Source organism: Solea solea, chromosome 20 (assembly GCF_958295425.1).
Source record: "Solea solea chromosome 20, fSolSol10.1, whole genome shotgun sequence".
Classification (NCBI taxonomy): Eukaryota; Metazoa; Chordata; class Actinopteri; order Pleuronectiformes; family Soleidae; genus Solea; species Solea solea.
Genome location: NC_081153.1, coordinates 3867210 through 3894657, shown reverse-complemented (window position 1 = coordinate 3894657; position 27448 = coordinate 3867210). Strand labels below are relative to the sequence as shown.

Below are 27448 nucleotides of genomic sequence, written 5' to 3'. Positions count from 1 at the left end.
GGTTCTCTCTGGCTGAATCACGAACCTATGAAGATAATTATGTTTAGCCACATTAAAGCAGCTCCTCTGGTACAGCGACATCACACAGACAGCAATAATCAATGATATTGTCCTTGACCTGTGAGTCTTCCTAAAAAACACACATCATTTCATCTGTCATCTGTCAAGTGCTGCAAAACTCCTCCTCTTTTTCAGTGGACTTAAGCACCGTGTACAGAAAGTTAGTATTAACATGAACCAGCAAGAAACTATTTGATTAAATGAAGTTGTTAATAATGATTAAAGTCAAACTGTGTAGCAGCATTTTGTTCCCGTCACCTTTTTCTGTTAAATGCAGTTGATATCATCATTATATTCGTATAGACTAACTTTATACATCACACGCACAGAAGTTAAGATAAAAATTAAACTTTTACAAAAAATGGACAAGACCAACACAATTAATAAGAATTTAAAATGCAAAATGCTGAAAAAGATGGCTGAGGTGATGGGTTGGACAGAGGCGATTCTAGAGTCTCTTGGGGCCCTAGGCAAACATTCATAAGGGGCCCCTCAAACCAGTGTCCACCCTTCAAAGTTGATTCAAAGTTGGTCAGCACTCAGGGGCCCCCTTCTGGCCTGGCGCCCCCATGCATTTGCCTGCATTGCTTGTTGGCAAGCAGCACCTCTGGGGGTGGGGGGGACGGTCATGATGGGTAAGATAATTATGTCTTTAGTTTGGATTTGAAGGTAAACAGTGATGATATAGTTCAGATGTGATGTGGGAGTGTGTTCCAGAGTTGGGGGCAGAACGGCTCAATGACCCGAGTCCCACTGTGGACAGACGATATCCATCCATTCATCTTCTGCCGCTTGATCCTCCACATGAGGGTGGCAGGGGGCGCTGGTGCCAATCCCAGCTGACATAAGGTAAAAATGCAGGATACAGTCCATCACAGAGACAAACAACGCTTCATCGTCACACTCACAGCTATGGTCAAGACTGTGGGAGTCCAGAAACACTGACTTAGGTTCACTTCCTGTTCCACAAAAATCACATTTACAAACAAAAGCAACTCTTATTCTTTCCCTCGTGTGTTAAAGTTACTCACATATGATATTTTAATGAGACGCAGCAGATGCCGTGAAACCGTGAGCAAAAAAACCCAAAACAAAAACCTACAACATACAGCAGTTAATGCTGCGCTGCGATATTTCAAACTGCACTAAGATGATAAAGGTTCTGTCTAAGTCTCACAGCCCATATGGATCAGTTTAAAACACACCTTGGTTTGGCCCACTTTCAGAATGTCACAGGACATTTATCTTTATTCCCTTCTTCCTCTCCGTACCTTATGGAGGAATAGCATTTACAGATGTGCTGCACTCTCTCTCCCTCTCTCTTGCACTTTACTTACATGGTTTTCTGCCTGCGTACACTTACAGACCTTTCCATCTGGAACATATATCCTTTTTCTAAACCTACAGCAGCATAGGAAGAGAGGACTTTCACCTTCCATTTCCTCCTCCTTTCATTTCTTTGCCTTCCCTTCCTCTTTTAATGAGAGATACTTAAGGGGAGACTAAAGTAACTTAAAGATCTGATTTATTGCCTGTAGTTTGACGTTAATTTGGAGATATTTCATATCAGATGATGTGAAAACATAAAAATACTTGTGCCGCTAAAGCGAGAGTCCAACATTCATTATTTGCCGTGAATAAAAGTCTATTTTTTAGTAAAACAGTAGTGAATTTGTGAACGCGCCTCGATAAAAACACCTCTCGCTCGTGATTGATGGCTTTTTGCACCCACACGAGCGGTGACATCACGCTGCTGTTCAGAGAACATTCACAAATGTCGGTTCCATCAACAGAAATTCCAGAAATATCAGCTGTGTTAAAAAAAAACAAAAAAACAACAACTCAGTGTTATTCATTTGGGTTAAAAACTTAGTAAATGTTTACTTCTCCTACATTCATGAATGGATCAAACTGTGTTTTCACATTCAGACGATCTTCAGTGTTTCAGCTTCATGTTTAGAAGAAATCTGCAGCGAAAACATCCCCAAAAATACACGCCGGCGTCAACAGGAAGTGGAGTCTCTCCTCTCTGCTGTTGCTTCCTCAGGCTCAGAATGTTTCACTGGTTACACAGAAACAACAGCGGTGATAAGTCAGAGTAAGCGTTTCTGTTTTAATGGAGCTTTTCATGCAGAGCTAATTGTCCAAAAGTTTGGGTTAATAAAAATGTGTAAGTGCATCATTGTTTTAAGCTCTCAATTTCTCTTTCAACCAGAAAGTCTTCAAACTATAAAGGATCCTTTCACCCCAACCTGTCTCAGCAGATGGCTGCACACCTTTAAGTCTGGTTCTGTCAGAGAATTTGTCTTCTGTTAAAAGATAAATGGTAAATGTATTTATATTATGTATTAATATAGCGCTTTTCTGGTCTTGATCACTACTCAAAGCTGATGTTTTTCACCCATTCACTCACATATTCATACAGCGCATCTATGTGCAGCGCTCATCTTTCATACCCATTAGCCCAAGAACACATCGGCATGTAGACCAGCAGAGCCAGGAATCGAACCCACAACCTCCAAGTTGAAAGAAGACTCGCTCTACCGCTTGGCATCAGGGAGTTTGTTCTCTCCACTGATGCCGAGTGTTTGCTCGTTGTGTGAATTGTTGGTTTTCTGTGCTCTCGATGATGTTGAGATAATGTATGTTGTGATTAGAGTTGTCACGATAACAAATGAGTAACCACGATACTATACCAGACAAAGTATCACGGTTCTGGGTAGTATCGCGATACTGCAGCCTTTTTTGATTATTATTATTTTTATGAACTGCAATGTATTTGTACAAGTTATAAATACTTATTAATTACTTATAATGTTGTTTGGTGCATGATAAACATAACATATATATATAATATATATATATATATATATATATATATATATATAATCATTCAGTTTCCTTTGCACATTAATTTATGTTTAGCTAATATAAATAATCAACTTAGGATAACAAATCCACTGTCTTTTAAAAAAATCTATTTGACAATAATGCTTCTTTTCCAACATAATAAACCATAGAGAACAAAATACAATAAACAGGAAGTGATTCCCTGTGAAAACTATATTGTTATTGTTATGGCTTTTCTATGTGCTTAATACTTTGAGATCCTTTAACTCTTCATTCCTCAGCCTGTACACGGAGCATATAGTCTAATATTAGCCAATACTAACCTGGTATTCCACATATAAATGTGGGTGACGACACTGCAGGTGTTTTATGAGGTTGGATGTGTTCCCTCCTTTGGCTCCTATAGCTTGGTGGAATCGCCTGCACAGTGGACGACCATCGTCTATTGCTTTACCGTCTGTGCCTCGTTTTAAAGCCAAAATAGTTCCAAATGCCACTTTTGGAGTTTGTTTAGCAAAGTTAGCGGTGCCACTGACGCCGCCGCCGCTGCAGACTCACCGCTAGGCCCCGGTGCTTCTGCCATGGTGAGTGTGTTGTCTCGCGTTTGTGACTCTAAGACGTGCGTGCGTCTGGGCGAGACACAACTTTAGCTTGTTGTTTGTTTCGAAACGAATTTCTATCGAAGCCGAGCTGTCTTCATGGAGTTCGTTCTTGCCGGCAGAAACACACCAACAGCCAATCAGCTAACAGACGGGTGGACCCAGCGTGTGGAAACAGCCCATCATATCCCAGGACGTCACCAGTAACAGGCAAACAATCATTCAGCAGCTGTGTCGTTCGGTTGCAGTAGCTACAATGTGGGTTTGTTTACAAGGGAGTAGCATGCAGTGAAAAGCCGGGAGGAGAGTAGAGGCGGCCGCTATGTAGCAGAAACTGGCACCGGTAGTATAGTAATCCACAGTAGTACCGTCGTGTAGAATTTCTAGTATAGAAGAAACCGTTATGATTTGGCACCGCGGGGTACCGTGGGTATCGTTCAACTCTAGTTGTGATTCAGCGCTATATAATATATATGTATATATATACACACACACACACACACATATATATATACACATACACATATATATATATATATATATATATGTGTATATATAAATATATGTGTATATATATACATACATATATATATAATAAAACTGACTCAATAAAATTGAATGTTCAGGACTCCAGTGGTTGCTAAAAAGCAGTCTGTTAATTATAAATGAGAAAAAGTTTCTGTCTCAGTCATTAGTTCTGCTTTGGTATGTTGTTCCAATTAGTAATTTATGGTCCAATTGACAGAAAATATAAAGCAAGATATGCATTTAGAGCATGCCTTTTTTTTCTTTTTCTTTTTTTTAATGGCACTTACAACCATTTGATGACGCCATGGTGGGTTGCCACTTGGATTAATAATCAGATTGAATCAGTTCTACTGTAATTACTCGCAGCAGGTCTCTGTTTATCTCAATGAAAGAGCTCTAAAAACCCCACTGTTAGAGCTGAGCTGCTGAATATGATCATATTTTTAGAAGCTTGAGCTGGTAGAGAACAATCACGCTAGCAACCCTACACTCGCACACTTTTATTGTATGATTATTATAGTCATTTTAGTGAAGTAGCCGTCATGCACGGGTCACATGTCCTGACCTTTGTCCAGTGGATTGCTTCCAAACACAAACACACAACTCCAAGGAGCATCTGCATCGAGTCTCAAAACTTTCAGCCGTAAATATTCCACCTTGATCAGCGTCTAGACGGGTTTGAGACGCACAAACAGAACCTGAGAGCCTCTCCTGTATCACACGTACTGACCCCAGCGCCTGCCTCCAGTCTACTTATATAAGCAAAGATTACACAAGCAAAAGAAAAACAGAAATACAGGAAGGAGCAGACGAATATAGCTCAGTGAATCTGTGTGTGTGTGTGTGTGTTTGATCAAGCGTGCGAGCTGCAGTGTATGTGAGGCGAGCGGTGCAGTTTGAAAGCAAGACTGTGCATGAGTCTATATGTCAGAGACGGGCAGAGAGAGAGAGAGAGAGGGAGACAGAGATGGAGGAGAGGGAGGCATGGGTTCGCACACATTCCCTGTGCTTTAGAAAGAGAGCCATTTATCACTTCAGCCCTGGCTCCAAAGTATAAACAGTTTGGGCTGCTGCAAATTTATATTTTATACAACTCCTCGGGAAGTGTTGTTTCTGATGAAAGTCAGAGCGGTCGCGTTAATGTGTGAAATTATTGTGAGAACAAAAAGGAAAAGCTGGAAGGTACCGGGGGAGACAGGGAGGAGGAGGAGAGGATGAGAGGAGGAGAGGGAGCAGGAGGTAGTGTGGGTTTGACTTAAACAGCAGAAGGACTGCAGGAGCCACTTCCACACTTCAAGGGCTTTAGTGACAGGGAAGCTGCTTTTTTTCAGCAGCGTCAGCACTTTTGCTCATGAATGTGTGTGTGTGTGTGTGCAGATCCACAGGGAATGAAAACTCCCCATGTTGTTTTTCTTCACAGCAAGGACACAGTGCTGCATAGGCGCAAAGGACAAGCACACACACACGTGGGCCCGTACTACGAAGTGCATTTTTTATTAAATCTAACACCAGCTCCTCATCTTCATTCACCTTTTGCACGATGAAATGCATTTAAATTAATATGTGATGCACAATTAGGCGGCGCAATACTTCATTGGTTTGTCGCGTTTAATTAAATCACCTGACATTTTGATTGGATTCCCCTCACGTATGCACGGGCCTGTGTTATATAAGCTACTGAGCGATGGTCAAGTTTCTTTAAAAAAAAAGCATAATCACTTCCTCATTAGATGGACGAAAATGAATTATTATCCACTATTAATTACTTATCTAATTTGCAGCAGCAGAAGTAATTACTCATGTAACTTGTTCATTTGCTTTCGTTACTCAGCTCGTCTTCATCGAAGGTGAATTTAAAGGAGAAGAACAAACAGCTTCAATCAAGTACAACATATTTTACAGAACTTACGTACAGTACATCTCGTTTCCTGGCTCCTCCCCCTCTCTCCCTCCATCCTCCATTCCTGATACAATTTATGGACTTTGGAAGAATCTCGACGTTGATCAAGTTCATGGATTTTGTTCAAATATTTTAACTGAAGCGACAAGGCAAGAATACAGTTATTCAGTTTTAGCACTACTGCCTCTACTCTATTGGTATCAGGCACGTCATCATCCATTACTATAGCACCTCCTCAACCAAGCGACGAGCAAAGCAGTTATTTCCATTAGAATCAGTGAATTACAACAGATTAGTTCAGTACTCCGTCTGAAACAGTCACTTTACTAAAATACGACTGAACGGGTCGTGATTCGGCTCACGATCGCCTGCTTTCAGCAGTGCTGTCGCTAAATACACCCAATTCCTCTGTTAAATGTTGAGATTTTAATCATTTCCTTTGCTAAATGTTGGAGATTAACGCATCTGTTTTATCTGATCTACAGTTGGGCATTGATGGCTTTGATTCCTGTGACCGGACGTCGCGCTCATGACTCTTCCAGTGACGACACTCTCAGTCTGTCCACGTCACATTTTAGCATCGGCTCGGCTCAGCGGGAGCAGGTACTGAGGAACGTACCAGGGATCATTCTTTCAACTTAAACAATTCAAAGATGAGTACAGTGAAATAGCAAAGGCTGCCGTTTGACCATTCTAGTGTTGATAGTTATTTGCTCGACACATAAATGTTGGAAACAATTCATATTTCAGCTCCTTGCATCAGAGTATAGTAGTTAATACTCAGATGTTATCTCATGTGGTCATTTTGTTTTAAACCTATAAACACAAACAATATCAAACTAGACCTACATATAAAAAGTAAGATTGAAAATCCATATGTAGGAAAAACGTGCATTTAGATACTTTATCCAAACATCCAGCTGTAACGAAGAGGCACATTTATGCTGTGGTGGTAGAAACTCACTTGTTTTCCACGTCTGCAGCCTCTGATTTCACACACTGTGACATTAACTCATTGTCAAAATCCTGCTAATCCAGCAAACAAGATTAGACCTGAATTGTCAACATCACTGAATTTTACTAGGATTAGTAAATGCAGTGTAATTAGCTAATTGAAAAATATTCAACTATGCTGTCATATATATATATATATATATATATATATATATATATATATATATATATATATATATATATATATATATATATATATATATATGTATTGTACATACATATATATATATATATATATGTATGTATGTACAATGAATGCTGCTTTATCAGGATTCATTCTGGGATGTTAAGAATGAATGAATGTAGTCTAATTTGCATTCATTTTATTGTGATAACATTATTTAATTAATCTGGTGGCTTTAGTTCAGACAAACCACTTTATCCTTTGCTTCACTGAGACAAAAACAACCACCAGGAGAAAATCCCTGTGCTACTAAACGACGGCTAAGGAACCATAAAATAACACCCTGTATCATTCAGGGGGCATCGATGAGTGGAGAGAAATGAACGTCAAAAAAAGTGGGAGCGAGTCCGGAGAGCGGTGGCACCGTGCGTCGCAGCCAGCAGCAGGAAAGTGCAGCCATCCCTGGCTGGCACACAGGACACCCATTCACTCTGTGACAGGGTGTCACACCACATGATTTATGATGGGTAATTATGGCTGTGGAGGTGACATCATATCCTACACGCTGGCTCTTGCATGTATCCATGCCGTGTGCATGTGTGTGTGTGTGTGTGTGTGTGTGTGTGTGTGTGCGCACACGTGTGTGACTAATTAGTTATGCTGTCTGCATCCAGCAGTGACTGTCTTTGTTTTTCTACAGAACGGAAGACAAGGCATGTCACAACAACATATCTCGCAGTTCCTCCAGACGTGCAGCGATGCACACACACACACACACACACACACACACACACACACACACACACTTAAACACGCCGCCACATATGGGCCCCACAAAAGGCTGCCTCTATCCCCGCTTTCTAGCACACATTTTCATTGCTTTGTTCAGTCTAAGAGCAGTTTGTTTTTTTTCCTCTTTTTTTCATATCAGGAGAAGAGAAAACGAGCAAAAGAGAGCACACGGTCAACAACTAACATTCCCTGACGGAGCTAACCGTCGCTTTAGCCTGGTCTGGAATTGGCAGCAGTGAGAAGCGTACAATTAGAAATCATTACTCTGCACATAACCACTGCTGACAGGCGTGAGTGCGACAAATGGGGAAAATGGAAGGATTAGAAGACAATTTCACTCTACTGTACACATCTGCTAATTCACTCGCCCGGGTTCTGAGTCAAAGCATTCGTTTGAAAAAAAGATTTGATGAACTATAGCTCTTGGATCAGAGACACAGAGTTGTAGATTTGCAGAATGGTTTTGCACGCTTGGTTAAATGTGTCATTAAAGTGGAGGAAAGTTATTCTTAAAGCTGCAGTTTGGTATCTATGAGTAGAAACCATCCTGCTTTTTCCCCCTCACACAGTGTTGCTGTCGCCGCCGTCTGTCTTGACATAAAACAAATCACGTCCAGGCGACAAAACGACTTAAACACTGCGAAACTGCGTCGTGTGGCGCTGAAAGGCTTCATCACGAATGTATGTATATATATATATATATATATATATATATATATATATATATATATATATATATATATTTTTACTTCCTGCTCGTACAAATATTTTAACTAAAGTGACCTTTTGCAGCTTTTCTCTTCTAAGATCAAGAATGGATAAAAAAAAAAAAATCACCAGACAGAGAGTTAAACAATGTACCCACTGGCCTGAATTTCAATTCACAAGGTCACACAGGGAGCTTTCACTCCACACTCATCAAACATGAACACTTAGTCATGAATCCTTCAGTGTCTTTTCCTTAATGCAGGGTCGTTCAGAACGTTTCTCTCTGCCTTTCAAATGGCTGCACAAGTCAAGCAGAGTAAACTTTTTCTGGATTAGACCACATCACAATCACTCAGTAACATCAAACAAGTGCTAGAACAGTCGCTCCATTACCTTGACCAAAAGTAACAGGAGTACCTGGTGCGTTAACTGAAGCATCTGTCCATAACAAGTTAAATGCGATGATACACTGCTCATATATCACATTTCTTTGCCCATCGCTGCAGTAAAATCATTTCTTCATCCACTGTACTTGATATAAGTCCAGTCCATCTCCTGGGGGGGAAAGTACTGTATGTACCCTCATGTACAGACTGTCTTCAGCCCCGCGCTCTCTTGTGTTGGCCCTCACATGCATCACAGATATGTTTCATTCAGCATCAGACTGAGCCCTGTGTTTGGAGAGTGGTTGATGTTGTGCTTCTGTTTGGTCTTCATGAACAGAAATGATGTAACATTATGTCTATGCTGCAGCTTTTGTCTGAAATCGGGTTCTGTCAAGCAACACTCACACACCTGACTGAGGGAGCGTTTGTGTGTATACAGCAGCGGCACAGCAGCCGTCAAACTGCTTGACTTTTCCTGGACACACGTTTGTGTTTTCAGTCAAACTCCAACTCGTTTGAAGCCATCTCTCTTCACTAGCACAGAGTTGTTGACGCCTTCCGTCCGATTTAACTTTAATTGAACAAATCACTTCCTGTGTAGGAATGTCACCGGGCGACACGCAGTATGAGCACAACTACACTAAAAAACACAGAACATTTGACAATGGTTTGAATGTAAGAGACATTTGCTGATATTCAAAAGTTACTGTTACGGTGTTAATCTGTAATCTGTACTATGTTGAAAGACTCAAGCAGTTTAAGGAGTGTGTTGCATTTGTGCTACAGTACATTACAAAAAGGCTGCCATAGTTGATTGAAACCAGTAAATAAATTCTTACATAAATTCTAGATCAAGGAAATTCTATAAAATATTGTTTTTATTTACAGTGTATACGTACAAACGAAAATGGACAATATCTCCAAGCAAACAACACACAGGACTGAAGTGGAAAAGGCACCAGTGTCGTGTATGTTTCAGACAGTTCCTCCAATCATCACGCAGAAGCACAGCGTCTGTGTCCGCCCACCGCTCCATTGACGCCCAGAGAAGCTGAGCTTCCCCGGAAATTAACCTATTCTGTGTCACAGTCAAAGCTGAGCTTCAAGTGGTTTTCTGTCAAATCACCTGAGATGATCCGTCATCCGTGACGAGCTGCTGATTCTGAACGCACTAGTGACACGTTCTGATCGCGTTCCAGCTCATGTTCAGAACACAGTGCATGTTTGACGACATTTTAGAGGAAGCCGAGCTTCCCTTGCTGTCTCAGAGCAATCGCCACCGATTGAAACCCTGCACTGAAACATGGAAGACTGCGTTCTGAAAGAAGCCGCCTGGCACATCATTCCTTGCAGATAAAGTGCTCAATGGTGAACTCAATCGCGGCTGTCATATTTTGATAGTTCACCATCAGCCCTCAAATAGCATAAGAACAGCTCCTAAAGCCCACCAGAGGATTTTCTTCCTGAGGACCCAGCAGGCAGCTCAGAGCTTCACAGCCACTTCTTAGACTCGGTAATCAAAAGCATCTTCACACTCTCTATTCCCGTCCACCTCTGCACCGAGCCTCGTTGTTTTGCCTCTCAGTGGGCAGCCAGCTGAAGACGCCGACAAGAGAGAGATTGTCATCAAGTCTCTTATTGCCGCGTTTCATGGAAAACTTTCATCTGACAGACAGCGCGCATCCGCTGAGAGCAAAGCAAACCACAACACCTGAACAGTTTGTTCTAGTGTTAGTCTGTCTGCCTCCATCTGTTCCTGACAGACATCCAACCACCCCAGGCCCCCGATAGAGCTGTAATCCTACGACTGGAGCTGCTTAGCATATCCTATTTATTAGTAGTCTGTTTTCACACCCTCCTGCCTTCTGCTCAGTTGTATCCGAGTTTATCTCCTCCAGAGTGTAACATGTACCACATCCTGCAACATGATCTGACAACAGTGTCAAAAAGACACACAAGCACAAAAACTGTGGCAAAGGTATCCCATTTTTTTTTTTTGTATCTACAGTTCTGTTACGAGCACAGTTCATATTTCTGCTCCAGCGTCACCAGGGATCGGCTCCAGAAATGGCTGATGAAATACTGGACCAACCACAGAGTTTCTGCTGCTGCTGCTGCTCGTGTTAGTAATAACCTGATTCCTGGGCTCGGTGTTAATTAGTAATCATTTAATTTAGCATAAAATATTAATAACCTTTGTCCCCACAGCAGTCCAGCATGTGAACTCTGACTCTTCCCTCTCTTTGCCCGTTCCCCCACAGAGTTCCTCTACGACTCAACTGCACACGACACTTTATCTTCCCTTAAGTTGTGAGCGGTCACTGCGGACAGTATTTATGCTTGTTTAGATGTCTGCTGTCCTGACTGTGTACTCCTGTATGTGGGGCCTTTTTTAATTGGCCCTCTGGAGCAAATAAAGTGTTCTGAATCGAATAACTACATAAACATTAAAATATATTAGAAGGGCAGGCTTGTGTATTCAAGCATACGTGCACATTTGGGTTTATACCATCAGTAAAAAGAGACAAGTCAACTCTGATGCTCTCAGACTTGAACTCAGATAACAGATAAAAATAATGAAGGTATTGTTTTTTCCCACAGAGCTCCACATGCTACCAGACGGCCATCAGCTGACGTTGTTTCTGCTCTGTAATGTAATAGGTCAACCGGACAACGTTGAAAACTATCAAGCTAAAAGGTGGCATGTCGCCACCTAGTGTAGTGGAGTCATACATTCAATAAATGGAGAGGAGTCCAAGTCAACGGCAAATAAACGAGTCCTTTATCAAACCCTTCTCTGCATTTAACCCATCCTTCCTAGAAATAGGAGCAGAGGGCAGCCACTGAGCAGCACCTGGGGAGCAATGGGGGTTGGGTGCCTTGCTCAGGGATACCCCAGACCTTTTTTTGACCTGGCAACCCTCCAGTGACAAGCCAAGTCCCTATTCTGCTCATTTGGCCACAGGCTGCCCGAGAGATTGGACTTGACAGGAGGATGTGACTCAGACTTCAGGTCAACGCCGTCTCCGGCACATGGACGTTTGACATTTGGGGGACGAAAGGTTCTCACACGGGACAATGACTTGCTCTCCGGAGAAGGTGCTACATGCTACCTCTGCTGCACGAGGAGATCAACGAGGCTCATGTGTCATGTGCTTCTCACCCATAAATGCTGCCAAGTCCACTCAAAGGTTGTGAAGAGCTAAACTGAGGAGGTTTTTTTCACTCACTCTCCTTGTTGTCCTCTGCACTGGCACAGACTGAAAGTACGACACCTATCCAAAGAGAAGATGTGACTAACAATGACCCTGAAATAAACTCAACGCTCCCTCAATCTGTGATCCGAATCACAGCTTTGTCTTAAAAACGATGATTCATTAATCAGGTGCGAGGTTCGCGTTACACTGTATGCGACGGTGTTTTGAGCTTGGCGCTATAACCAGACTGTACACTCTGCCACGTAAGCCTTCAGAAATTACAGTCCCAGCCTCGGGCCTCTGTGCTCAGCACTTGTCCTCATCTTCTCAATCATATTCAGTATGAGTCAGAATCCCTCCTCAGTCGTGCTTAACTTACACTACAGCACAGTGCTGCACAATGAGTTTACTATAACACCCAACACAGTGTGCCACGACGTCCGAATGCACGCTGAGGCCTGACTGTAGATGTGGGCGGAGTGACACTGTGTCCTGTGTCCTGTGTCCTGTGTCCTAGTGCGGTGCACAAGCTATTTTCATGCATGACAGTGGAACATAAACCGCTACGGATGCTCGGCTTCAAAGTGATTCAGACACCAGTGCAGTAAGGGAGTGTGTGAAAATGGTATGAGGTGCAGAAAGCAGGGAAGCAGGAAAGAATGGAAATTATTTCTTCGCAAGTAAGAAAAAGAAGAAGAAGAAGAATAGTTGTTTAATTCAGCTTTAACCCTTTAAAACCGAGCGTATCAGCAATGGTTTGTGCTGTTGGAAAAATGCCTGAAATGGTTTCAGGAAGCTGAGCAGTTGCACGTCAAAGCCAACGTGTGGTTATTACGTTTTTTGACATAGAAATATTGAGAGACTCAAAAAATGTTATTGTAAATATATTTTCTACTGTTCAAATTTCAAATTCAACATGCAAAGTCTGTACAACTGCAGTGTATTTCTAAATAAACCTTTTTGTGTTTGTCAAAACAGTACTTTAACGTGCAGTAAATTGTAAATAACTGCCAGATATTCAAAGTTATTCTGGAAAATGGCCGAAAGCACTTAGTTACAGGACATTTTCTGGTCCTTTTATGGTTAAAATAAGCAAAAAGACATTCTGAGGGTTAGGTATTAAAGGGTTAATTAGATTCAGAACCATTTGACACATTCAGTTCACTCATTCTGTGGCTTAATCTGCATCTCACCATGAATGAAGAGTCATACTATGGTTTAAAACTGTGGTGTGGTGCAATTTTTAAATATAAACAAACATACTTTACATTCCAATCATTGTCAAATTCAAGTTCACACGGCGCCGATTAAGTCATTACTGTAACGCTCTCTCTGTGTCTCAGTGATTTGATCGCATGTCACCCGGGGACATGCCCGCTGCTGCACACAGGAAGTGACTTGTTTCACGTTACGTCAGACGAAAGCGACAGCAACACTGTGCATGTGTGCAGACACAGAGAAGCAGCCCACGTTCAGCAGTAAGAAACGGGATCAATGCTTCTCGTCTCCACCCGCCCCTGCGCCGCTGCTGTATACACACAAACGCTCCCTCAGTCAGGTCTCATACTATTATTATGGTTTCTGTTGAAAGGGACGAAACAGAAGCACAATAATAACAACAACAAAAGTTATGCACTGCAGCTTTAAATTGTTTTTCTCTGCTGATCCACGTGTATACTTTTGTATATTATATATATATATATATACATATATATATATATATATATACATATATATATATATATATATATATATATATATATATACATATATATATATATATATATATATATATATATATGTGGCCACATCATGAATGAGACGACCAGACACTAAAATAATTTTTCCTGTGGGTTGTTTATTCCGTGACTGAACTTATATAATAAAAAGAAAGCCCAGCATTAAGGGTTTAATTTTGAGGGTGACATTGACATATACAAAAATTGAAATAAATGAAATTCAGTTTTCCCTCTGGCTTCACTTTTACAAATTTTTACCACTAAAAAAAACAAACAACAGTAGTGGCTGTCTCCTTTTCTAAACAAGAAACACAAAATGCACATTTCTAGCCACACTCAGTTCAATAATTTTTCAATAACACATAATTCACAGTAACAACATGCATTGATTGATAACCCATATAGGTGAATTCAATTAACAACTGTAAACGAAATGCAATTTTATCAACTCTGCTTTAACTAAAAAATGGCTTCACTCACTTCTAACACAGAGTTTGAGAACCTGGCCCCAAACTCGATGCAGCTCACTCAGCTTTCTCTCCCCTCTGTGAGGTAGATAAAACAAAATAAACAGTTTCATAAATTAAACAATGCCTGACGACAGAACGATCCCAATCATTTCACATACATATTCCAACTTATATGACTTACGCTGACCCGCTGCCGTATTGCGCCCGCTCTCGGCACGGAGGGAAATAAAACGCTAACCGATCCCTCACCGATCATCTGCAACACCCAAGCGGGCACACTCTGGTCAGCCGCTTAACTCGACCGTCTCGTCTATGGACTTAATGCTACTTCGTCTCACGGAGGCACGAAATCAGCTCTCTTATTTTCACAGTGACCATACCCACAACACCGCTGTCATTCCTCTCATTCCGTTACCGCTGTTTTTCTAGCGGGATTCCCGACTTCCGTGTTTTGGTCAGTCTCGCGAGTCTCCCTGTCAGGTGGTTCTTAAAGTGACATACACAACAGGTACCAAAAAACACACTCCCGTATGTTCACCTGGTTACATATATATATATATATATACATATATATTACAGTTTTAGGAGAAGAATATCTTGAATACCAATCCTCAAATCAATAAGACGATCCTGTGCTTCAAGCAAAAACAAACACCAGCAGAATATCAACAACTCATGTTGATTGGACATGGTACGATGTGTATTTTGAATTTATTTTCTTTCAGATGCAGATCCACAGTTGTGTGTTCACATCAGTAAACATACAGTACGAGTGAAGCTGTGCTGACCTGTGAGTTTGTGTCGGTCCACAGTTGATTGGCTGATGGAATTTTAATGGGGGCACTAACCTGTTTATCCTGCCAGGAGCCCTGGGGCAAACATGTCTTAGCCCCCCCACACACGTCCATGCCACTGCCCCTGCACTGCCAGACATCACTGAACCCTCCACTAACTGTCCCGTTATATTGGATTGTACTGTGATGTACATCTGGCCACTCAAGCCAAGTAGGTTACACAAACAAACAAACAAACAAACAAACAAACTGTCAGTACTGACACACACACACACACACAGAGGTTTGCACTTCTATCCTTGTGAGGACACTGCAGTGACAGCCAAACTAAAACTATCTTTAACCCTTTAACACCGTAACCTTTTTTTTGGTTATGTTAATCATAAAAGGACCAGAAAATGTCCTGTGAGTGAGTGCTGCTGTCCATAACTTCCAAAATCTGGCAGTTTACATGCAATTTACTGCATATTAACATAGTATTTTAACAGTTTAAAATGAAGAAAACAAAAAGGTTTATTTAGAACATTTGAACAGTTAAATTTGAGTCAATGTGCAAAAAACAGGCCAAGAAAATGGAAACGTATGTGCACTGAACGACACTGATTCTCCGTGAAATTACCGTAAAAACCACACGTCAAGCTTCTCAGCTTTCAGAAAGCGTTAGCACTAAACTGTCACGTAACTACGGTAATGCAAAGTGCGCTTGTGTGATACGTTGGTGTTAAAGGGTTAACCACAGCCTCAGAATTGAGGTTCTACCTCATTAGGATCAGACTTTGGTCCCCAAGCTGATATATACTGATCCTAACAAGGTCACACACACACACACACATATATAATGTACACTTGGGAGGAAACTAATAGACATCATGTGTTAGCTCCTTACCCTACCTAGCCTTAACTGTAACCCTACCCCCAAAACTGAGTCAATTAACCCTGAAAGAAAGACAATTTTAAAGGACTAAATGCAAGTTTCAAATGCATTTGTTCCTTGAGACACAATCTCATGTTCACTTTGCATCGTTGGACCTGATGGGCTGCGTTCTATAAACGTCCTTCTGTAGAGTCTCTGCTGCTGTGCGGGGAGACGAGTCGACTCCATTTCTATGCAAACTGCAACTCACTCGACGCTCAGCGCTCACCGCTTTACAGTCATGGCGGGCAGAAGTCAGCCATTGATTTTCACCTGAGGCATACAGCCCATAATGTCCCATTCTTTTACATGTTTGTGGAAAATCCAACTCGACTCAAATTCATACATGCAGTACACACTCTAGAGGCTATTGTAGGCACTGAAGGAGGCTGTGGAAGGTGTTGATTGTGCAGCCACTTTAAAGTTGCGAGGACTTGTTACAATGTCCTCACGACAGTGGGTTTGACTTAAACTGTCTTCTCAGAGCCTAATAAAGACCGTCCTCTTATTCTTCTTCACTGCATTGCACTGACTTCCATTCATTTCGAAATGAATGCCTAATCTTAACCAAACCTTAACCTACCCACCATTCAAATCTTAGCCCTAAATGTTACCAGGTCCTCGGAAATTAGGTTCTGCCTACTGGTCCTGACTAACACACACACACACACACACACACACCTACTGTAGCTGGTGTCCAGCCCTCACTGTGCTGAAACACAGCAGCAGCAGCAGCAGCAGACTGTGTTTCATTGTCAGAATAAATTATTTGACAAAACTTGGAGCAGTATTTGGCAGACATCATACTGGCTGTGGCTGCTGCTGCTGCTGCTGAAGCGTGTCCTGGCACAAGTTGCATTTATAGCCCATGCAGCATCCGACAAAATATCCTCCTACAAAACTGCTTTTACACAATAATTCAATCCAGCACAGCAACACAAAGTGACTCAGATCCTCTTCTGCTTCCTTTAAAACACAACTAGTGTGCCATGGAAAAGTAAAGATGAATATGTATATGTATGCATTCTGCCCAAATAAGTGATATTGATTGATTTTTAAATCAATCAATATCACTCATCACGAGGTGTTTGCAAGCCTACCTGTCTTCTTGCAGCTCGTGCTGATCCAGTTTATCCAAACTTTACGCATCAACATCTCTGCTCCCACTCCCCTTTTCTTTTGTCTCCACTTAGAACGCGCATGACACATGACGCGGGATAAAAGTTCTTAAAGTTTCTCTTTTGAAAAAAAAAAAACATCAACAAAAAAAACAAATAAATCTTGTGCTTCATTCTTACGCCTCGACGCTGCGCGTGCGACAGGAGCGCAAACGGCTGCGGGATCAATGAAACAAAGTTGGGCTGCGTGCCATCACAGCGGTGTTTGTATATTTCTTTGTGTGTGTGTGTGTGCGCGCGCGCCTCATGACTCTCGTGTCCCGCCTTCAACTTCACCGGCAGCGTGCGAAAAATCACCCCAGCTTCTGCACAGACCGTGAATGCGCCTGTGACGTTCATGGACTTTAATGGCATTTTTATGTCTAGTGCTGTCAATATAATATTTTATATTATTCCCCCTTTATGTCGTTACCACATATGCTTTTAGTGCAACAGAGAAGTGGTTCTTTCTCACTTAATGTCCATGGTTATGTCACGTGCTGGAATGTTTTATCACTGATGTACATTAAAACTGCATCTAAGTTGGAACGCACACAGTATTTATGATAATAGGTTTGCCTGAAGCATATAAATGTACACACTGACCTCTGTCAATTGATTTTAGAGGAAGAATATTCCATGTAATCCCCCTTTTATGCAACATTTTCCTTTTCTTTTCAGTGTTTATAAGGATGGATTTGTCACAACATTGTTGGCAGTATTTATCATCAATCACCTGATGTACTGTCCATTAGTAATATTTATAGTGCTGCCTTACAACAAGACTTTGGCAATAGCTCCGATACTATAATAAAAAATAAGATAAGGTCTCGCTGTTAGACATTTTAAAGATATGATATGTGACATTTCTGCATTCAAATATCTAAAAGAAGATGAGACTGTGTGTGCCACACAGACATGCTGCATAGTCACAGACAGGCCAGAAACTTGACAAAAAGATCATAAAAAACATTCTTATCATCTCCAAACACAGTTCAATCAAACCAGCAGGTGTATAAAACACTGTAACAGTGGAAACACTGATAAAAGTCACTGGGTGAATCAGCCTGATCATGTAAACAAACAGAAAAACATGACTCAGAGTCACAGAGTCAACAGCATCAAAACTAACTAACGAGCAGCCGTCCCAACAAGAGGTCTGAAATCTGAATTTCCATCAAAGGTAATGAACGGTTTCAATATGATCGTCTTTTAATGACGTCGTCCTCTTTACTGTCTCTGCTGTAACTTCCGGGGCAAAAGCCCGATGGCCGTCGCTCTCGCACATAAATCACAAAAACACACGACAAGACAACAAATGCATGATCCTATACGCTGAAGTCCCTGTGAATAGAATACAAAGATTCTCCTCTTCACACACACATGATTGTGTTAGAAACCAGTGGTTGAGAACATGTGGAGTAAAGACTCAAATCTGGCTCAGTGATGCTCAGGAGCCATAGTTAAGAGAGTAATGTGTGTTTGTGTGTGTGTGTCAGCATGTTTTTGGCTCCTTCAGAGGACACGCCCCCCAGTGTGTCAAAGCACAGAATTGTGTTGAATTTCACATCATTTGAAATACTTAATGATGCTAATTTGGCACGGTGGTTAGTAAAACAGGGTCAGAGGATGTGTTGTTTTTTAACTGGGTCATTCATTATTGTTTTGATGGAGAGGCAAATATTACCTACTGTGCATTTAGAGCTGTAAGTCTCATGGTGCCAAGAAGAGGACCATCAAATCTTGGCCAGAAGCTCATCTACAATCCTTTGCCAGGAAACGAGGGGACGGGGTGGTGGAGGATCTTAGATTGTGACGTTATGAGTGATTATAAAGAATTCTCATGATCTCTTTGTTGTATGTGAGGACGTATCGCAATATTTTGTTTTGTTTGAATCTGAATGCATCGGTTTTCTGGTCAGCATACCGTCATAAATGCAAGAGTCACTACAGAAGAAGATGCACAACATAGGACTAATAGGACACAGTGTCATTGGGACAAAGTTGTGTACCACACAGCCACAGCTTTAATGACTTTATATTAAATCCGACGGTTCGCTCCAGTGGTTCCCATCCCCGGAGGTGAAGCCCCCCGTGAAAAGGTCACGAGATAAATCTCATAAATGATGAGATGACTAATGGAGCAGAAGGAAAGAAAAACACAGTCCTGCATGCTTCATAAAACCTGCGTCCTTTTTATGAAATGTTGGGTAACTTTTAAGAGTTTAAACAAAACCATGTTGGTGGAAACTTTATCTGGGAACTGATAACGGCAGAGAAATCGAGTGAGGAGGAGCTCATTTATTTTTTAAATACTGCTTCTGTCAGATGGACGCGTGACCTTTGTTACCTTTTACCCTGTAACATCCGTCACACTGAGGACAAATACTCGGCGCACACTGTTTCCTGTGTGATGTCAGGCTTATTGCAGACATGTGGGTGCCGACGTCTCGTCGTCGTGATGGTGTGTGTAATGACCATGCCTTATCTTTCTCATTACCCAGCCCTGACATGTCAGAGGGAAGCTGCAGACGGCCGTGCTCTCCTGACAGAGAGACACAGACAGAGAGAGACAGAGATGGAAATAATTACCAATGTCTCTTGTGGAATAGGGCATAAATTGATACACACTAAATACTGTACCTCAGGGCTCTCTCTCTTGCTTCCTCTCATCAGATGTACAAGACAAATGAATGCATCCAGAAGGAATTAATTGGATTTGGGAGCAGTCTCCTGCTCGATCCACCAGGACAGACAAACACCTCCTTCTCCCCCTCTTCGGCACACACACACACACACACACACACACACACACACAACCAGACACTCCTCCACCTCATCCTCCTTTATTCCAGTCATGCCTTGCAGAAACGTCTACCGCCCCCCTGCACCCCAACCTCCAACCCCACCCTGACGGATAAGTGTGTGTCCCTTATTCCTCAAACACACACACACACACACACACAGAGCGAGTGTGGCACAGCTGCTCTCCAGTGAATTGCACGCTCTCTCTCTTGGATACAGTGTTTCCATGGCAGCCACGTTTTCTGCACGTGTACAATCATGGAGTAAGAAAAAAAAAGAGACCACTCCTATCGATTCAGTCTGCAGCTGCACACTTACCTACAGCAAATACTCACACACACACACACACACACATTCATATTCATAAAATAAGAGTGTAAACATGCAACACCAGATTGGGGATTTTGAATGAGGCGTGTTAGGGACTGCTCTTCAGCAAACACTGGACAGATGAGTTCTCACGTTAGAACTTCTAAATGCAAAGATCGGAACAAAGAATATTAGAATAATAACCACAAAGGAGAGGAAAACAACATTTTGTACTTTTCAGTTCCAGCTGATTTTATTTCCTTCTCGGGAAGAAAAGGAAAATCAAATAATAAAAAAAAAACAAAAAAAACAACAATCTGTACAGAGGTCTGAGAGGCAGTGATTGACCCAAACATTGGCTGGTTTCTAGCAAGTAACATGAAATGATATTGGCATGATTGGACAAAACATGATCATACACAGCATATTGCACAAATGAAAAAAAGGAAAGGGTCGTTACAAAAGAAAAAAAAAGAAAAGAAAAAGTCCTGGACCTCAATCATCTTCAACATAATAATGTCTAAAGATGGCTGTCCTAGTGCCTGTCGTTGTTCATCATCGTCATCATACATAAAACACACAATCTTTGCTTATAGTACAGTCAGTTTACATAAATATCTTCATGTTATTATTCTTTTAAAAATCTTAAACACAACAGCTATAGCTACATATACCTGAATCTGAAATACAAATGCTATTTGCCATGCCATAATATAGGAAAACAATTAGCCTGCTATACTTAGCCAACAGGTACAGAAAGGTTAAATACTTTTTTTTTTCTTAATGCAATTTGCGCAATAACAGATGAAGCACTTCATACGTCTCCCTCCCTCCGAAGTCTAGGCAAAGTGGAATGAATGTGAAATTCTATCCAGTGGTTTCAAATAAAACTTATCTTGATTTTTTTTGTATTTTAAAAAAAAGCACACAGAGGTATTAGCTCTATCCAAACAGTGACTCTCTGGGTTCTTTCACTTGTTTTCTTTAGGGCTATGTGTACTGGAAACATAGTCACCACTCAGACTGGGAGCCTCAGTGGTGCTTTGTTTACTTGGCTGGTGAAACTGGAGTCACTGTGCCATTAAGAAGCATGTGGGTAAATACTGTAAACACTGTGTGAGGTCAGATTGTGCCAAACAAACCCCTCCCCCCCTCCCTCCCTCCCCCTCTCTGCACATCTAAACACCAATGTAGATCTAAACAACAATGTTGTAGGTTACCCACTCGCCGGAAAAAAACCCTTTCTATAGATTTTGTACAAAAATACAAGTAGAAAATCATGACACACTCAAATCTCCTAAAAAGTGAGAGAAGTCAGACATTGTTTTTTGTTTGTTTGTTTGTTTTTTTTTTTAAATAAGACACACTTCTAGCCCTTCCGCGCAGGATACAGAGACAGGTGTATGTGCACAAACACAAATGAGACCTGTACGAGAACAATACTTCTATGTATAAAAAAGTTTGGCCGGTATAAATACATCAATATAAAAAAACGTCATCTGACACAGAGGAACTACAAAGTTGAAGCACTAGGCAGAAAGGATGCGCGTCGGGGGAAAACATTGGTCCTGAATTGTGCACTGAGTGTTTTAAAAGGTTCAGAAAAGGGCTTTCTGAAAGTTGGAGTCAGTCTTTGTTTTTTTTTTTTGTTTGTTCTGAAAGTCCTGCCGTTGAAAGAGAAGCTGGTGATAGTGAACTGTGTCCTATGGTCACACAAATTGCGTAATTACGCAGCAATGACATATTTTTACGCATTAAACCACAACAAAATCCTCCTCGTCTCTGGAGGGCATGCGTGCTGATATTGAAACTATTTCGAGACTGGGATAAAAAAACTGCACCTGAATAGCAACTTGATGGTCAATGTTAATTGGTTACACCTTAAACATAACCTAACATGAGGAGCTTTCCAGTTAAGTGTCCATTTTCCCCGAAATGACGTGAAGATTTCAAAGTTCAGTCTCAGTCCTCGTGGATCCTCTGTGGATCAGGTTGAACAGTTGAGCTGAAGTTCGTGTGTTCCACTGCTCGCGCTGCTTACATTCACTCCTCCTCTGTGTCCCGATGCAAACTAAGCATCCTCCCACCACCCCCGTTTGCGCGCTCCCGTACAGGCGCACCACGCTCTGTCCAAGTCTGTGAGCGGCGCGTTCCTGCAGCTTCAACGCGCACACAGGCCGTTTTTTTCTGCCCTGTCTTCTTCACTCTCCCTTATTTAGTGAAAGAATGGCGGTAATATTCAGGTCTGGACTCACGCGCATGTCTGCGGGGGGTGTGAACTGCTCAAAAACGTGGAGGAAAGTCGCGGTTCCTCTCCACAGTGGTCAGTGTTCAGGTCAGTAGGTGAACACCAGGTTGGAGATAGTGGACTCCAGCCAGTCTCCTGAGATCATCTCGCTCACCTCCGGCGTGCAGTAGTCGGGGAAGTCGAAGTGAGACCCCGCCCCGCACTCCCCGAAGCTCCAGTCCAAGTCTCGGTCGAGCTCCGTGTCGGAGAAGCCCATGCCACCCAGGGACATGCTCTCAAAGCCGGGACTCGGGTTCGGGTCGACCCGCTCGTCTTCAAACTCTTCATCCGATGATGATGATGATGATGACACAGACGAGGAAGAGTGGGAGGCTGATGGTGTCGGGGAGGAGGCGCGTGTGTACCTGAGGCGCGCGGTGTGTGTTGAGGACTCGCTGGTCGCGGGACTCTGCTCCTCGTACAGACTGAGCGGGTCACTGGACTCTGCCGAGCTGCTCAGTGTGGGACTGGCCGGAACTCCGACTGAGGGAGGCCCGCTCTCCAGGCTGCCTGCCCCGCCGAACAAGTGGCTGCGCCTCGCCTCTCCCGCGCGCTTCTCCGGGATCTGCCTTGCCCCAGACACTGGTCTGGATTTGAAGAGCGCCTGGTGGTCACCGGGAGACGCGTAGTCCTGCAGTCCCGCGGCGCTCTTCAAACTCCCCTGCCTGTGTGTCCTGCTCACTCCTTTGGACGCGGGGCTTCTTTTCACGCCGGCTTTGGCGCTGCGCTCCCCGCTCTTCTCCCCGCGCTCCGCCTGCTTACTCGCTCCGCTCCCTGATTTCACCTTCTTCCTGGGCCGGTACTTGTAGTCAGGGTAGTCTGCCATGTGTTTGAGTCTGAGCCGCTCCGCCTCGCGGATGAACGGGATCTTGTCCGTGTCTTTGAGCAGCTTCCAGCGCTTCCCCAGTCTCTTGGAGATCTCCGCGTTGTGCATGTCCGGCGACTGCTCCATGATCTTCCTCCTCTCGATCTGTGACCACACCATGAACGCGTTCATGGGTCTCTTGATGTGCCCTGTCGGAGTCTTGCACCACGCCAAGTCGCTGCGCCCCCCGGATGAGGGAGACGCGGGGGTCGGAGACGCATCCATCTCCAGGTCCATCTCTCCCGTGTCCGTGGAGTCCCCGCCGGGGGAGTGAGCGTGCGCGCTCTCTGCCTGGCTCATGTGCTGCACCATGCTCTCCTCCTCTGCCGAGTGCTGGCTTTCACAAACTTCAAGTGGAAATAGAAACTCCTCTTTATCTCTGACAGACAGAGATGTGTAAAACAAAGTTCACCTAAGTCTCTCGTTGTCTCTGTTCAGTTCAGATCAGTTCAGTCCGCCCTGTAGACACTTGATCTCACAACTGTTCATTCACAGGAGCAAAAGAAAAAGAGAGCAAAAAAAAATCCCAGCTCTTTTAAAACAGCAACTTTCAACTGCCCGTGCGGCTAAAAACTCGCCCTGCAGGAGTGGAAACGCGCCGTGGTGGGAAACAGCAGAGCAAGTCCTTTAAGTGAACCAGGCTGTCTGCAGCGCAGCTTGTCTGTGCGGTGGAGGAACCATGTGGCTGAATGAAGCAGCTGCGTTTTCTCATAGTCTCCCCTGTTTCCTTTGCGCTCTGTAATATTACTGTAAACACAACGAGCAGAACTTCGCCCTTTTATCGCCTCATCCAAGACGCGACAGCCAATCAGCGTCTGTCTCCATCCTGATTTTTCAACGAAGCCACTCCCACTCGGGCTCCCATTGGCTGAATAAAAAAAACGGGTAATAATAATAACAATAATGTGCAACGAGGATCAGTGTGTCTGACCTCATTCCTGTCAGACTCCACTGGAAGAAAGACACTCTCTCTCTGTCTCTCTCTCTCTCTCTCTCTGTGTGTGTGTGTGTGTGTTATACATATAAGTGTTTTGTTGTGTGTGTGTGTTTAAAGGAACTCACTGTCCTTTCCCCTGCTGCAGGGGGAACTTTGGCGGGATATACTTAGAGTTTCATGGGGATGAGCAGTGACTAAATTTAGACGAGGAAATGCTGAGAAAACACAAAAAAAACAAAAAAACACCAGCCACAATATGTTTAGTGTTAGTCAGAGTGTGGTGAGGTGAGCGGGTACACGGGCGCACACACGGACAAACCCACCCCAAACACACACAGAAGCCCAAACCCAACCTGTCATTTTAAAAAGTCACCAGAGCTACGAGCACCATTACGTCACGACAAGCAGTGTAAACAAAACATGAGGCTGATCGTTACAGTAGAGTCACATGATGCATCACGAGCAAGGAGCTGAACACTAGAAATATACAAGTGGTTATATCAGACACACACACACACACACCTCCTCCTCCTCCTCCTCCTCCTCCTCCTCCACAGCCCAGTGTTAACACGCTCTCATCATGAGGGATCACATTACAGCCTGTGTCGCTAGATGTCAGGCTAGAGCCAAAGGGAGGCGGTGAGGTGTACATTGTGCATACATATGCATGTGCTTGTGTGTTAACATGTACAGGAGATTTATCTCCGTCCTGTGATCGGCTGCTGCCGCCGCCGCTGCTGTGAGGTGCCGTCACTGAATCATGCAGGTGATGTGATGTCACGAGCTGGCGGTGAAGGTTTCTCCGGCGCCACCTTCACGGCGCGGGGCGGCGATAAATAAAGTCCGGGTGAACGCTTTCCCAAGGAGAAAGCTCTGATTAGATCTAACATCACATCAGCTATGCAGTCACAACGTGTGTTCTTAATTTACGACAGGGATTCACATCAGGCTCAAGAAGAAGAAGAAGAAGAAAAAACCCCTGTGAACTCTTTAAAATTTCACAAGTCAACCTCTTTGCCCCTCTGCGCTTACATAAATCAAACACATAAATAATAATGAGCTGTTTTATCACTCTATACCTTGAGCTGCCTCAATTACAAGCATGCACCTGCCACTGGATTAGTTTGCTATCTCCATACCCGCCCTTCACACACACACACACACACACACACACACACACAGAGAGTGTTGTTTAAACAGGTGTAGCAGGTATATATACCTGTAATGTTATCTGACGTGTGAGAAGCAGCTGTCAGGCAGCTTTCCCTCTCTGTCAGTGGCAGATGCAGCGCTGGGACACAGAGAGAGGCCATCACACGCCGGCCCGTCGCTCTGTCATCTTCACGTGTTTACCCCAAATACACCTGCGCTTTGTCTCAGTGTTGTTGACGCCTGGAGGGATAATGTCATTATGAGAGAGTGCTGTGGGAAGCTGGGCCCGACTCTCACAGTGACTTCTTTAAAGTGTGACAGACGTGAGTGTAGCTGTCGTGGGCTTGTGACGAGGATGCCGTGCCGATTCTGTCGTTTCTCCTATAGACTGTATGTGGAAAAACTGGCATAGTCGCCCAGTTTGAATGGCAGGAAGTAGCAGTTAGCCACTAGGGGGTGCCTCTGCTTGTTGCAAAAAACGGAAAAATTAGCCTACTATTCACTTGTTTTATAACGTCAATGGAGTCGCGGGCTAGTTTCACGTCTTCTTCCATAGAACATGTTCCGATTTAGAGAAAATAGACAATTAAGCACAAGCACATGCGCGCCAATCAAAGGCTTCAAAGCAGAAGGTTTTTTGCTGTTTTTTGTAACGGGAAGACCACATTCTACTGCTTTATCCTCCACATGAAGGTCACGGGGGCGCTGGTGCCAGTCCTACTTGACACAGGGTTAAAGGTGGCGGGGGAAAAACCCTGGAGGCCACATAGAGACAAACAACCATCTCACACTCACACGAGGGACAAAAAGCCCCAAATCTGTAGTGAAACTGAAGAAAACCGAGAAAACCGACCTGCACACAGGGAGAACATGCTAACTCCATGGAGAAAGGCCCTTGTTCCGACTGGGCCGCGAACCCAGGTCTTCTTGCAGTGTAACCAGAAGACGATCTCTAAATTTAAGTCTTTTTTTATGAATTAACATAAAAAATAGGTAGTGGTTTGATAATAAACCACAGTGGGAGGAACCTGTGCGTTTCACTAAAACACTTCATTAAATGCTACAGCAGCAGCAAAGTGATTTTGAGGGAATTCGGGAAAACAATAACATTAAAATCAAATTAAGCACAGGTGCAGCGAGGTAGGGGTCTCCATTATCCCGCGTCTGACTGACACACTGTTTAATATACAATTTTTTATTAAAACATAAACATTAACCCGACGTGTCGCACCAACCCCAGAGCTAACTGCAGGCTAAATGAGTGTGTGTGTGTGTGTGGCTCTATGCAGGGAGTTGGGTTCATTATTAAAGCGAAGCTGCCGCCGATTGGACTGAAAAAAGGGGACACGGACGTCAGAGTGTGTCATAACGGCGAGAATCCAATAATGTGGCAAAGAGATGGAGACGAAAGACGCGCGGAGTGAAGTGCAAGTGTGTGTCAAACAGAGGTGCTCATTACCATGTACTCGCCTTTTGCAACTGCAGAAGAATGACGCGCCTCTTTGACCTGGCTGCTCGTCATCTGCAGTGAAACACAATGAGGCCTTTGTGTATGTGTGTGAGTGTGTGTGTGTGTGTGTGTGTGTGTGTGTGTTGAGCCCAAATTGAACTGGAGGTTTTCCAGCGACTGAAAAGTTTTAAAATCAGTGGGAAGTCCAACCCCTCGATGCAGCAGTTAAAAAAGAAAAAGAAAAAAAGATGAAGACTAAGCACTGGTTCACGAGTACACACACACACACACACAGTGTCTCTGCCTTCTGCTCGACACTTGTCCTCCCTGTATTCTGTGGTAGACAGTGTAGGTGGTCATCTCACAGTGTCACCCACCTACTGCTGTTCGGCTCTTACACAACACACACAAC

At 43.2% G+C, this 27448-nt stretch overlaps 1 protein-coding gene across 1 annotated transcript; it reads right to left on the bottom strand.

The window, feature by feature from the left end:
• Positions 1–20567: 20567 nt before the first annotated feature.
• On the bottom strand, positions 20568–24456 carry sox4a (SRY-box transcription factor 4a). Its single transcript, XM_058618930.1, has one exon. The coding sequence runs from the start codon at positions 23807–23809 to the stop codon at positions 22682–22684; it is 1128 nt and encodes a 375-aa protein (XP_058474913.1). The 5' UTR covers positions 23810–24456; the 3' UTR covers positions 20568–22681.
• Between the last annotated feature and the right edge of the window lie 2992 nt (positions 24457–27448).

Coding starts and splice junctions, on each gene's coding strand:
- sox4a (XM_058618930.1), bottom strand. CDS start 23,809: ATGGTGCAGCACATGAGCCAGGCAGAGAGCGCGCACGCTCACTCCCCC.